This window comes from Phyllostomus discolor, chromosome 13 (genome assembly GCF_004126475.2).
Source record: "Phyllostomus discolor isolate MPI-MPIP mPhyDis1 chromosome 13, mPhyDis1.pri.v3, whole genome shotgun sequence".
Lineage (NCBI taxonomy): Eukaryota > Metazoa > Chordata > Mammalia > Chiroptera > Phyllostomidae > Phyllostomus > Phyllostomus discolor.
The window spans coordinates 43,425,521-43,438,290 of record NC_040915.2 but is presented as its reverse complement, the minus strand read 5'-3'; the positions used below and the strand labels follow the sequence as shown (position 1 = coordinate 43,438,290).

The following is a 12,770-nucleotide window of genomic DNA, read 5'->3' as shown; positions in this document are numbered from 1 at the left end:
CAGGCAGGGCGACGGCGTGTTTCCGCCGCGGTCTGTGACCCATGTGGAGCGGACCGCTGTGTTCTGCAGGCCAGCTCCCGACCTTGTACGACTTCCACTTTGACCCCGACCAGAGGAGATGGATCCCGTGGAATGCTTTAGTGCCCGAGTATGCTCACTCCCGCGAGAAGAAGTTCATTGACATCCTGGGTGAGTGGGGCCCGAGCCCCTGTCCTTGGTGGGAGAGTGTGCGGCTCTCACTCAGTCCGTGAGGGGGAGGTGGGGACCCGTGGTCTCTCGGGCACTCGGGGCCCCACCCTGACGGCAACGGGGAGAGACAGGAGAGCGAGACCTGGGCCTTGCCCGGAGGGTGGCGCTTTGGACTTGTCCTGGGGCCGCTGACTCCGGGCTGCTTCCCGCGTCTGCGACTCTCACTCTTCCTGGGGCAGGCCCGTCCCGACCGGTGGGCGGGCGGGTGGGGTGGGAGGGTGAGGTTGGGCTGGGTGCGGCTCCATTCCCCTCCCGTTGCTGTCTGGGCTGGGAGGGAGGGAGGAAAAGAGGAGAGGACGAGGCCACGCGGGGTGCTGTGACCGCCGCTGCCCTGTGAGCGATGTTCGGCAGCTGCGTGTTTCCCCGGGAGCCACGTTGAGGCGCCCCCCCCCCCCCAGGTGCTCAGATCACAGAGAGGCTGGCGGGCTCCCACAACCGGGGTCTGGTGCTGGCTCATGGAGAGTGAGGTTCTCAGGAAGCAATCAGAATTAGAAACTGCCAGTGCCGAGCGAGCCAGGCCCAAGTTCAGGGTTTCATTTTCTCCTCAGAGGAGGTAGTGGGGCAGGAGAGCGGGGCCTGTAGGTTCGTCAGTGGCGTGAGCAGCAGGGAGGCCCTGCTGGGGAGCAGGGGGTGGGCCTGACTGGTCTGCGCCTGGACTGCAGCGTTGGGTCCACGGCCTGAGGGATGAGCAGCCTTGGGAAGTCGCCCCCTCAAAGTGGGGGGGTTTTGCAGTGCACACGTCGTACTCCACAGAGCGGTTTTAAAGACAGCGGTTGGGGAAGCGAGCTTCTGAGAAGATTGTACCTGGGCCACAGGTCAGGTTTCCGCTGACACTTTTTATGGGGTCTGTGAGTTTCTGCCAAGCTCCGTGTCACCGATGCTCACTCGCCGGCGTCCCTGTCACGCCCCCGAGTCCCTGTGACGCCCCGTCCGTGCTGTGCTCCGCAGTTCACACGGTGGACACCACCCGCCTCACCTGGGTGCTGCAGCAGATGGTGAAGATCAAGCAGCCCGTGCTGCTGGTCGGGGAGTCCGGCACCTCGAAGACGGCCACCACGCAGAACTTCCTCAAAAACCTCAACGAGGAGACCAATGTGAGTCCCCGTGGTGCTGACCGGGCCGGAGACGGCGGGGGTGTCCACCCACGGGCTTCACAGGGGCCTCTCCCGGGGTGGACGGGCTGGGCTTGCCCATGGGGGCGTGCTCACCCACATCCCGGCACGTGCAGACGTGGCTTGCCGAGCTCTCGGCTGTCACTGTGGGAGGGCATGGGGGAGGGGGGTGTGCACTGCCGGAGAGAGCTGCGGGCCTGGGGAGCCCGGCAGCGGGGGGGCGGCGCTCCGGAGCGCCCTCCACAGGGCCTGTCATCTGGGCAGGGATTCGGCGCCAGTGCTTCCGGGCCCAGCAAGGCACGGCCCACGCGGTCACCGTCGGGAGATCATGCTCGGCTCCCACACGTGCAGCTCCTGTGCACCTGTACTTGGGCCCTCAGCTGGAGGGGCTGTCTGGGGCGCGGGTTCTCCGGGCGACCGGCAGCATCCCCTGAGCACTTGCGGATCTGCCCCAGATCCACCGAACGGGCCACTCTGAGAACAGGGCCCATGGCGCTGAGTGCACAAGGCGATTCCGACGCCTGAGGTGTGGGGCCCCGGGTCCGGGGACTTGGCTCTGAGAAGCACGGGGAGAGGCCTGGGGCCCCTGCTCGTGAGGACGTGCTCCCTCACGGGGACCCGGTGCTCCCTCCCCTTCCTCTCAGCAGTCGGTTCGGAGAGGGGACCGAGGGCGGTCGCGCTCCCATGACCCATCTGTCAGGCACGGCGGGCGTGCTAGGGCTTATGTTTGACTGTTGCTTCGTCGAGTTGCAACTGCCCTTGTGTTCCTCATCGCATCATGCGGTCCCCTGGGAGGCGGCCCCGGCAGCCTCATTAAAACCATCCCCAGATGGGAAAGACGAGGCTCGGAGAGGCTGCACGACTTTTTGAAGTTGCCTGGCTAGGACTGCGTGGAGCCAAGACCCCCCAGTCCCCCAAGTCGTGTCCCCAAGGCTCACATGGCAGCTCGTTCTCGCCTCCGCGGCCCTGCCAGAGGGAAAGGGGGTTCCTGTTCCCAGCGCCTAAAACTGACGGTGCGCAGGCACCGAGGCCTGGCCCTTACCGAGCTAGCCCCGGCCCCCGGAGTCCGTGAAAGAGGTGGGGGCTCGCGCTCGAGCTTTCCACCGCCCGCGCCGGGAGGAGAGGACTGACCTCTGGAGCGTCCCTCCCTGCTGCAGATCGTGTTAATGGTCAGCTTCTCCTCCCGCACCACGTCCCTGGACATCCAGAGGAACTTGGAGACAAATGTGGAGAAACGAACCAAAGACACTACGGGCCCCCCATGGGAAAACGCATGCTGGTGTTCATGGACGACATGAACATGCCCAAGGTAGGGGGTGCTTCCGGGTGTGGGGGGGGGGGAGGGGCCGGGTGCTGCGTGTGTGGGCAGTGCCGTGCGTGTGGACCCCCGCCTGCACGCTGCGGAAGGTCTGCAGGGCGCGGGCTGCGGGGAGCCAGCCTGGGAGACCGAGTTCCGGGGATGCTCTTCCTGCACGGGGAGCCTTTTCCTCTGTGGTTGTGCTCCTCTGTTTCTGAAAAGAGTGAGGCAGGGGGCCTCTGGACCGTGCCCAGCGCGCGTTTGAGCGAGTGGTTTCCAAGGGAGCGGTCCGTCTGACGAGAGGGCTGTTCTCAGCCCCCCACACACGGGCAGCACGTGGGCGGACACTCCCCGAGGATTCCTCTGCACTTACCGGGGCGGGGGGGGGGGGACTAAGCACCTGTGATGGGTGTGTTTCTGGGGCCAGAGCCTGAGAGTTGCAAAGTTTTCTTAGTACTGGCGTTTAAATTTATATCGTTTCTACTGAACCGTTTCCCCCCAAAAACCTGTCTTTTAGAAGGACTGTATGCAAAGCCAGGATCTATCCATCCATGCATACATCCGTCCATCATCCACCCGTCCATCATCCACCCATCCATCATCCATCCAAGCACCTGTCCATCCATCCATCCGTCCACCCTCCATCCATCCATCCGTCCACCCTGCATCCATCCATCCGTCCACCCTCCATCCACGCATCATCCATCCACACACCGGCTTGTCCACCCCTCCAATGAGCCTGTGTTTACTGAGCGGCCCCTAGCACCGGTGTTGTGCAGCGATGAGTGACCTGTGCGTAGTGCCAGCCCCCGTGGAGCTTGCAGGCTGCAGAGGGAGCGAAGTACAGATGAACATACGATTGCGGACTTTTGAGAAGCGGGGTGCAGAGGCGTCGCTGGCTCTGCTCTCTGACCATGGCCTCCTTCTCCGTGGAAACACCCAGGTGGACGAGTACGGCACGCAGCAGCCCATCGCCTTGCTGAAGCTGCTGTTGGAGAAAGGCTACTTGTACGACCGCGGGAAGGAGCTGAACTGTAAAAGCATTCGAGACCTTGGCTTTCTGGCTGCGATGGGGAAAGCCGGGGGCGGCCGCAACGAGGTGGACCTGAGGTTTATTTCGCTGTTCAGTGTCTTCTCCCACGTTCCGTTTCCTTCGGAGGAGTCTCTGCATTTGATTTTACTTCTCCATCCTGAAAGGCCACACCTCGTAATGCACTTTGATTAGCAGTCTGACTGACCGGGCCCCGTGTTGGGGGTGGGGGTGCCCGGGGCCGACCTGCCCTGCTCATGCCGGTGCAGCGTGCACAGCACCCATGAACTTGTAGGGCCTGTGAAACAGCGTTTCCGGTGAGACCCAGCCCGGGGCCGGGTTCCCAACCGGCTGACCCGTCCAATGTGGGAATCCAGGGGCAGAGGCAGGCCAGATGGTGAGTTTCTCCTTCAGTATGTTTTGTCTCCTCTGTAAAAATGGCGGCAAAACCCACATGAGATCAGTTACCGTAACCGTTCTCAGGCGTGTGATTAAGTGGCGTGTGGTCCGTTCACAGCAGTTTATGGCCCTGCCCCTGCTGTGTAGTTCCGGGATGCGTTCACTGCCCTAAAAGCAGCCGCACCCCCAGCCCCTGGATTTCCCCGCCTGGGCGTCTCCTGTAAACGGGGTCACGCAGCATGCGGTCTCTGTGTCTGGTGTCCCTCGCTCGGCGTCGTGCTCTCGGGGCCCGTCCGTGTCTCGGCCGGTGCCCAGTCCCCTTCCTGGAGGACCCGCCGTCTGCCGAGCGGACTGGCCGCGGCTTGCTTCTCTCCCCCGCCCCGGGGCGGCCTCTGAGGGCGGGGTGGCCTCCTTCCCCAGGTGTTCCACGAGAGCATCGCGGCCGTGAGCGACCAGCTGACACACTGCACCTTGGCACTGTACACGAGCATCGTGCAGGACCTGCCCCCCACCCCGTCCAAGTTCCACTACATCTTCAACCTGCGCGACCTCTCGCGGGTCTTCCACGGGCTGGTCCTCACCAACCCCGAGCGGTGAGTTGGCGCCGTGCCCTGAAGGGGTCGCGTGCTGCGGGGCAACGGCCTTTCTTACTCTCTCAAGGGAAGTCAGACAGGGACTCACGGACGAAGTCCGTCAGTCAGTGTGTCGGTGGGTCGCTCCGTGTCCTCTGGTCACGTGGAAAGAAGAGAAGAGCTACATGCTTGACATGGGGCCCGCTGCCTTGTAAGCCCTCGAGCTGAAGGCAGGTGGGCCAGGAGAGGCAGCGGGGTGGCCATGTGGACAGGCGTGTCCCCCGCTGAGACCGCTCGCTGGCTTCTTGCCGTGGTCCTGAAGTCTGGATTTGCCCGTATGGTGCCTTTTGCTCGTGTGACTGGACTGTTTCCAGTTCAGATCGGCTCTGTGGTGTGTCTGGGGGAAGAAGGCCCAGAGGACAGAAGGGCCTTCCGCCTGGGTGTACAGATTTTCTCTTTAAAACCAGACGCACGCCCTCCCAGTGAGGCATGCTTCAGTCTGTGTGCATTGCAAGGATGGAGTCCCGTCAGGAATCCGCATCATATTGCTGGAGTAAGGCCTTTCCACCCACCCACACCGGCTCTCGGGCGCTCGTGAGGGCTGCAATGGCGGCTCAGGCTCCCCGCCTTTAGAGTGGAGTGGGGGCTCCTTGCCGGAAACCAGAGAAAGCTCCAGATCTGGCACGGATGGAGCCGGTTCTTAGGTGGAGCCGCCAGTGCCCCGTGCTGCCTTTAAATTCACGAGTTCCCACCAAGCCGGAGCGGGAGCCATGGTCACTTGGTGCCGAGAGTGTCGAGTGTCGTTTGCAGATGATGCCCCTTTGTCCCCTGCCTCAGGGTCAGTCGACACCACGCGGTGGTCTGCACCCTGAATTTGTCCGCTCGTGACGTGAGCCCAGCGGGGGCGGGCCCGGCGGAACGCTGTCCTTCCGCACCCTGGGAGCCCCTCTGCAGACCGGAGGCTTACCCCGCCTCCTCCAGTGGCCGCCCTGGCTGACCGCGCCCCGCCCACGCAGGTTCCAGACGGTGACGCAGATGGTGAGGGTCTGGAGGAACGAGTGTCTGCGGGTCTTCCATGACCGACTGATCAACGAAGCGGACAAGCAGCTGGTCAGTGCATCAGAACCGACACAGCAGTCACAAAACTAACGTCAGAATTCCCCTCTGAGTGGAAAACAGCACTAGAAACCCGACGTGTTGCACATGTAGTAAACAGACACCAGAAATGAGAGTCAGCCTGTAAAGGAGGGGGGCCGGAGGGGGGGCGTTAAGTACCTGGTAGCGACCGGGAAGGAGAAGTAAACGCACGCCCCATGACCCTGGCACAGGCGCTTCCCGGTAAGTGCCGCCCACCGCCCTCTGCTGCTGTCAGGTGCAAGAGCTCATCCGCGACCTGGTCACGGAGCACTTCCAGGACGACGTGGAGGTGGTGATGAGGGACCCGATCCTGTTCGGGGACTTCCGCATGGCGCTGCACGACGAGGAGACGCGCATCTACGAAGACATCCAGGACTACGAGGCGGCCAAGGCTTTGTTCCAGGTGCAGGCGGGGCTCGCCTCCTCGGAGGAGCCGCGCGCTGCAGGGACGCCCGGGGGTGGGGGGGGGCAGAGCTGGGAGGAGCCCCTGGGCCTCCCTCTGTCCGGGCTCAGGACACAGGCTCATGTCTAACCCAGGGGTCCCCAGGGCCCGTGGCGCTCGGCAGTGACCTGAGGAATTTGTGAAGCACACACAGACCCCAGGGCTCACAGGCCCTGCCTTCACCAGGCCAGGGAGGGGCCTGGGTCCTGGTGCACGGCCGAGTTTGGGGGCCACTCACCCGGCTCCATCGCTCATTCTCATCTTGACTCTCGAGGGGAGCCTTGCAGCCAGCCAGCCAGCAAAGGGGAGCCTGGGCCCCGAATGCTGCGCTCGGTCCCGTAGACCCTGGTGGTTCAGTTACTTGGACCGCTGCCCGCACTGAGCGGAAGTGCTCCCCCATTCTTAATCCCCCCCAGACAAAGGGCAGAGGCTGCCTCTGCAAACCCAGGGGCCCTGGGATTCTTTTCATTTTTAGTTACTTATGTGTTTCAATATCGTACTTGTTTTTTACTGTATTTTCCCCATTACCTGGCACTTTTTAAACTCAGGAAATCCTCGAGGAGTACAACGAGAGCAACACCAGGATGAACCTGGTCCTGTTCGACGACGCCCTGGAGCACCTGACGCGCGTGCACCGCATCATTCGCATGGACCGCGGCCACGCCCTGCTGGTGGGCGTCGGGGGCTCCGGGAAGCAGTCTCTGGCCCGGCTGGCTGCTTTCACGGCTGGCTATGAGGTGAGGTGTCCCCCACCCCCCACCCCAGAAACAGGTCCGATGCGCCCGTCCTTGCCGTTGGCTGCCCGTGCAGTGCTGGGGCAGTCCGGGGACGGTCACGACGTGGCGTTCTCGTGGAGCACGAAGCGGGTGCTTGTCGGGGCTCAGTGCTGACCCGGCCGCGCAGCTGCAGCGCCGAGTCCTCGTCCTGGCTCTGGAGTGGAGGCTGTGTCGAGGCCGGGAGTCCGGTGTGAGCCCCCAGGTGGAGGGGCTCGGGCCCGGCCCGGGGGCCCGCGCTCGGGTCGGCGGCCGGCTGCCTGCTGTGGCTGCACAGCCCGTGCTGGGTGGTGCTCCGGGTCGGTCTTTGAAGACAGCGTCACGGAGAGAGCATTCGCAGGCCGCACTCCTTGCCGATGTGAAGTGTACAGTTCCGCGCTTCTCGGTAGATTCGCAGACCGTGCAGCCGTCACCTCCGTCTGTTTTAGGGCAGTTTTCTCACCCCACACCCACAAAGAAACCTCGTACCCTTTGGTGCTGTCCCCCCCTTCCCACACCGCCCCCCCCACAACGCCACTAGCTGCTGTCTGACCGATGGACGCCCCGTTCTGCACATCCCCCACGGACGGGAGTGCGTGCCCCGGTCTGTGGTGCGGCCTCGCTCACACGGCCCGGCGCTTCCAGGTGTCCCCCGCGTCTCCGCGCGCCACCACGTGCGCGCACACACCGCCCTTTGTCTGCCTGCCAGTGTCTGGCGGGCACTCGGGCTGTCCCCGCCCCTCGGCTACCGTGAGTGACGCCGCCGTGGACGCTCACGCACACACACACACGCTGGCGCCCGAGTTCTCGCTGGGGCACACCCCTCAGCACGGGCTCTCGGGGCCCCGGCAGCTCTGTGTTTGCTCGTCCCTCCGAGAGACCGCCGGCTCATTTCCCGGAGCGTCTGTGCAGGTCCACGCCCCCGCCAGCACCAGGCGGGGGTCCTCAGGGCCTCGCAGTGGCGCTCGCTGTGCCCACGGGCCCCTCACGTGCGCAGCCTCTGCAGGTGGAGAGCGGGCCCGGCGGCGAGGCCCCTGTTCTGCATTTCTCACTCAATGGTCTTTTGTCAACACGGCCCGCGTCCTCTGGCTGTGCTCTCACACGTCCTTCTCCGCCGGCTGCACAGCCTGATGGCCCCCGCGAACACGCACCTCCGCTCCACGGGCAGTCCTCACCCCCGAGGGGTCCTCACCCCTGGCCCGGCGGCTCACGCAACCGCCCGCTGTGCTCCGGCCGGCAGGTGTTTGAGATCCTCCTGAGCCGAGGCTACTCCGAGAACAACTTCCGGGAGGACCTGAAGAGCCTCTACCTGAAGCTCGGCATCGAGAACAAAATGATGATCTTCCTGTTCACGGACGCCCACGTGGCTGAGGAGGGCTTCTTGGAGCTCATCAACAACATGCTGACCTCAGGTACCGCGGGGCCGGGCGCCAGGCGGGGCCGGCTTTCCGGGCTCGGCCTTCCGCGGGCTCCCACGGGGGAGTGCTGCGCCTGTCCATCACCTGTCCGTCCCCACAGAAGAGGCCATGTTCAGGCCGTCGCCGCCAGGTGGGCTGGCCAGGGGCCGGTGCCCACCAGCGCATGACAGGCCATTAGCGATCCCCCGACACCCAAGTTGTGATGACCAAAGACGTCTTCAGACACTGCCGAGTGTCTCTTGGGGGGGCAGAATTGCCCCCATTGGGAGCCCTGCTTTGATGCTCACAATAACCTCCCAGGCAGGCGGGCGGCTTCTGCACCCCCAACTCCCGGACAAGGAGACGGGGCTCAGAGCGGGCGAGCCCTGGGCGCCAGAGGTGGGAGCCCAGCCCTGCTCTCTGGGATCTTCCCGTGCCACTGCCTCTGTCGTCCAGTGCCTGCCGAGACGGGGGCCCGAGACTCAGGGGACCCGGCCCGCTGTGCTCTCCAGGAATGGTGCCCGCGCTGTTCACGGAGGAGGAGAAGGAGTCCATCCTCGGTCAGGTGGGACAGGAGGCTCTGAAGCAGGGTCTGGGCCTGGCCAAGGAGTCCGTATGGCAGTACTTCGTGAACAAGAGCGCCAACAACCTGCACATCGTCCTGGGCATGTCGCCCGTGGGAGACACCCTGAGGACCTGGTGCAGGAATTTCCCAGGTACCCTGGGGCTCGTACACCGTGTGAGTCCCCTCGCGGTGGGGTGTGCGCGGCCTGGGGTTCCACCAGCGAAGTCAGACACCACGGGTCACTGGGAGGAGATTCGGGCCCCTCAGCCTGAATCTGCCTGGGGACACTTCCGGCGGTCAGCATGGGGTGGCTAGCAGTCTGCTGATGTCCAGCCGACAGAGGCCCAGGGTGCCGCCGAGCCCCCTGCCATGCCCAGGCAGCCCCAAACACAGGGTCCTTCGGCGCGGCTGTCAGTGGTGCTGAGGCTATGAAACCGGCTTCTGATGAACCATGCTCGGACACGGCTGGCCCACTCAGCGGTCTGTGGGGCGGCGCAGAAGGACCCCCGTGCGGCGTCTCGGGTTGCAGAGTGACCCCTGTTCCCACGTTCTCTGTTTCCCAGGTCTGGTGAATAACACCGGCATCGACTGGTTCATGCCCTGGCCCCCCCAGGCCCTGCATGCTGTCGCCAAGTCATTTTTAGGTGAGTGACAGCTAGTGTGGGGACCACATTGGTGGCATAACAGAGCAGTTGGTTTTCATCCTCCTGGGTTTGAACTGTGGTCCAGTAGATCCCTTCACTGCCAACCCCCACGGCCACGAAGGGGTCTTAGCGTGTTAGTGTGTTTTGGTATGTACTGTGTTGTAGTTCAAACAGATTTCAGGGAACTTACCAGGACACTTTTGGGTAACAATTGATTAGGCATCATCCAAAGCAGAGTTGGCAAACCACGGCCTGTGGGCCGAATGCGGTCCACTGCTTATTTTGGTTAATGAAGTTGACCTGGAACACGGCTCACTTGCTGACAGATGTACTGTCTGTGGCTGCTTTTGTGCTCCAGACACAAAGCTGAGTTGTGGTAACGGAGCCCGTGGGACCCACAAAGCCTGAATGTTTGTGTGCTGACCCCTGGCCCAAGAGAAACCTAAAGGACCTTTCGATAAACTGATTATCAGTGAGCACTGAATTTGCTTTAAAGGGTCAAATACCTTAAGCTTTGGTTATTAACTTTAATCTTTGAAATAAGAAAGCAAGTTAATTTATCTTCAGGAAAATACTTCTTTAGGGACCCAATTTGGGCAGATTTATGACCCCAGGTGACCTTATTAATAGTGTCACCCTTGTAAATACATATTCAATAAATAATTACTCCCCCTGTACATGAAGAATGCAGTTTTGGGGGGCAGGGGCTAAGCAAGGAGGAGAATTTTCTGTGTTCTCAGAGGAAATTTCAGAGCATGGAGCAGTGCTGCGGTCCAGAGACACACCAACAGTGACTGTTGCTCTTTTGTTTCCAAAACATTTCTGTGTCTTTTAAAGGATAAAACATGTAACACAAAAATTGCCACTTTGATGGTTTTTAAGTAAGCGATTCAGTGGCATTAAGTGCATTCACATTGTTGTGCGGCCGCCACCATCGTCCACGTCCAGGGCTTCTCCCCTCCTGTAGCCCAGACTCCGTGCCTGTCCACCTCCCCCCGTCCCCGTGCCCGCCGGTGAGTCGCGTCATGCGGCGCGTGTCCTCTCGTGTCCGGCTGCTTTCGCTCAGCGTGTGTTCGAGTGCTGGAGGTCGATCTCAGTGTGGCCTGTGGCCGGTGCTCCTTCCTCCATGAGGCGGAGTGGCATTCTGCCATGGGTGCGGGCCACACCGAGCTTGTCCGTCATCTGCCGCGGGGCACTGGGCCACCTGTGCGTGGGCTCCTGTGACCGGTGCTGCTGTGCGCGTCGGCAGACAGGACTCTGCTTGTGTCCGTTTTCCACTCTTTCGGGCACGCTCCCAGGAGTGGGGTCGCTGGGTCCCGTGGGGACTCCGTGTGTGACTTCTCCAGGCCCTGCTCCTCTCCTCTCTTTAAGGGGCATGTTTCCCGGTCCTTTCTCTGCAGGGAACAATCTGATGATCCCGGCGGAAAATCTAGAGGACCTGGTGGACCACGTGGTTTTGGTCCACGAATCTGTGGGCGAGTTCAGCAAACAGTTCCTGCAGAAGCTGAGGCGCAGCAACTACGTGACTCCCAAGAACTACCTCGACTTTATCAACACGTACTCGAAGTTGCTGGACGAGAAAACGCAGTACAACATAGGTAAGCCGGGAATGGGTGGTTAGCAGACATTGTTGTTAGCTATGATGGTCCAGACTCCGACCGTTTCTTCAAGCAGGTGTTCCTTCGTGAGCTCAGGAGCACTCGGGGCTGAGGCAAAGCAGGACACAGCTGGGATTTTGGGTTTCGGAAGGGTTCTCCTGTGTGGGCAGGGCCCTGGCATGCCCTCATTTTTATTTTTCTGTGTCGGGCTGTGAACTTTCTTAGCTCCAAGTTTTCGCTGCCGTAGAGATAGTTTGATGGCAGCCCAGTGCGCTGTTGGAAAACGCTTTTATTAACGTTTATTTATTGAAAAAAATATGAGCCTTCTAAAAAATTCCAAAAGTAATGTACAAGTTATAGAAAGATGAAACACATAATCAGAAATACTGAAGGAAATTTTAAAATTGCTTCTAAAATTTTGGCATAGACATAGATAATCTCTAAATTCTGGTTTAAATTCTTTCATAGCTTTTTGTTGGAAAATGCTTTTTAAAAATGCTCTGGCCCTTGGCCACATTAAGGGGTGTTTTCAGAAAGAGAGTCATTTCGGCCCTGGCCGGTGTGGCTCAGTGGACTGAGCACCGGCCTGCGAAGCAAAGGGTGGCCGGTTCGATTCCCAGTCGGCTCATGCCTGGGTCGCGGGCCAGGTCCCCAGTGGGGGGCGCACAAGGGGCAACCACACATGGATGTTTTCCTCTCTTTCTCCTTCCCTTCCCCTCTTTAAAAACAGATAAACAAAGTCTTTAAAACAGGTTAGAAAAGAAAGATGCGTGTTGGCTAGCGCCATCCCACGTGGCAGTAGAGGTGCCGAGAGGGACTGTTCCCCGTGAGCCCGGCGGGAGGAACGGCGGCGCGGCTGCTGGGTGTGCCGGGCCCAGCGCCCACCGTGGTGGTGGGTGCCGGCGTTCTGTTCCCTCAGCTCAGTGCAAGCGTCTGGAGGGGGGGCTGGACAAGCTGAAGGAGGCCACCATCCAGCTGGACGAGCTGAACCAGAAGCTGGCGGAGCAGAAGATCGTGCTGGCCGAGAAGTCTGCCGCCTGCGAGGCCCTGCTGGACGAGATCGCCTCCAACACGGCCACAGGCGAGCGGCGGGGCGGGGCTCTGCTGGGGGTGGCGGGGGCGACACTTGTGACCCTTTGGCTGCCATGTTTTCCTAAGTTAGTGTCAGGCCCCCGTAGTGACCATGGACACCCACCACACGTGGGACCCAGGGCCGGTGGCTGACGGGCTTGACGGGAGTGGGAAGGCCGCCCTCGGGCTGCTGTGGACGCCCGTCAGCGCCGGCTGCTGGCTGCGGAAACTGACCCCGAGAGAGCGCCGTGTCGGGCGGTGGGGCCCCCGTGCGTCTGTGGCATACCGCCGGAGGTGTCTCCTGAGGCGGCCGAGACGAAGCACTGAAAACGGGGTGACATAGAAGGTTATTCCCTCACGGCTGTGGTGGCCAGACGTGTGGAAGGGCCGTGTCGGCAGGGCCGGGATTCCGCCCCCGGCTCCAGGGGGGCTCGGCCGAGCCTCCAGCCTCTGCTGCGGGCGGCAGTCCTGGGCGCTCTTGGGCTCGCGGATGCGTCGCTCCAGC

At 61.8% G+C, this 12,770-nt stretch overlaps 1 protein-coding gene across 1 annotated transcript in view; it reads left to right on the top strand.

The window, feature by feature from the left end:
• DNAH10 (dynein axonemal heavy chain 10) overlaps positions 1–12,770 on the top strand; it is a 90,414-nt gene that overhangs the window by 54,872 nt on the left and 22,772 nt on the right. Inside the window, 16 exon segments of the mRNA XM_036014389.1 lie at positions 70–189; positions 1,198–1,343; positions 2,519–2,606; positions 2,609–2,670; positions 3,602–3,835; positions 3,837–3,865; position 3,958; positions 4,508–4,680; positions 5,676–5,769; positions 6,032–6,199; positions 6,787–6,975; positions 8,231–8,402; positions 8,900–9,103; positions 9,516–9,596; positions 10,997–11,194; positions 12,114–12,275. Coding sequence (XP_035870282.1) covers positions 70–189; positions 1,198–1,343; positions 2,519–2,606; positions 2,609–2,670; positions 3,602–3,835; positions 3,837–3,865; position 3,958; positions 4,508–4,680; positions 5,676–5,769; positions 6,032–6,199; positions 6,787–6,975; positions 8,231–8,402; positions 8,900–9,103; positions 9,516–9,596; positions 10,997–11,194; positions 12,114–12,275 — 2,121 coding nt within the window.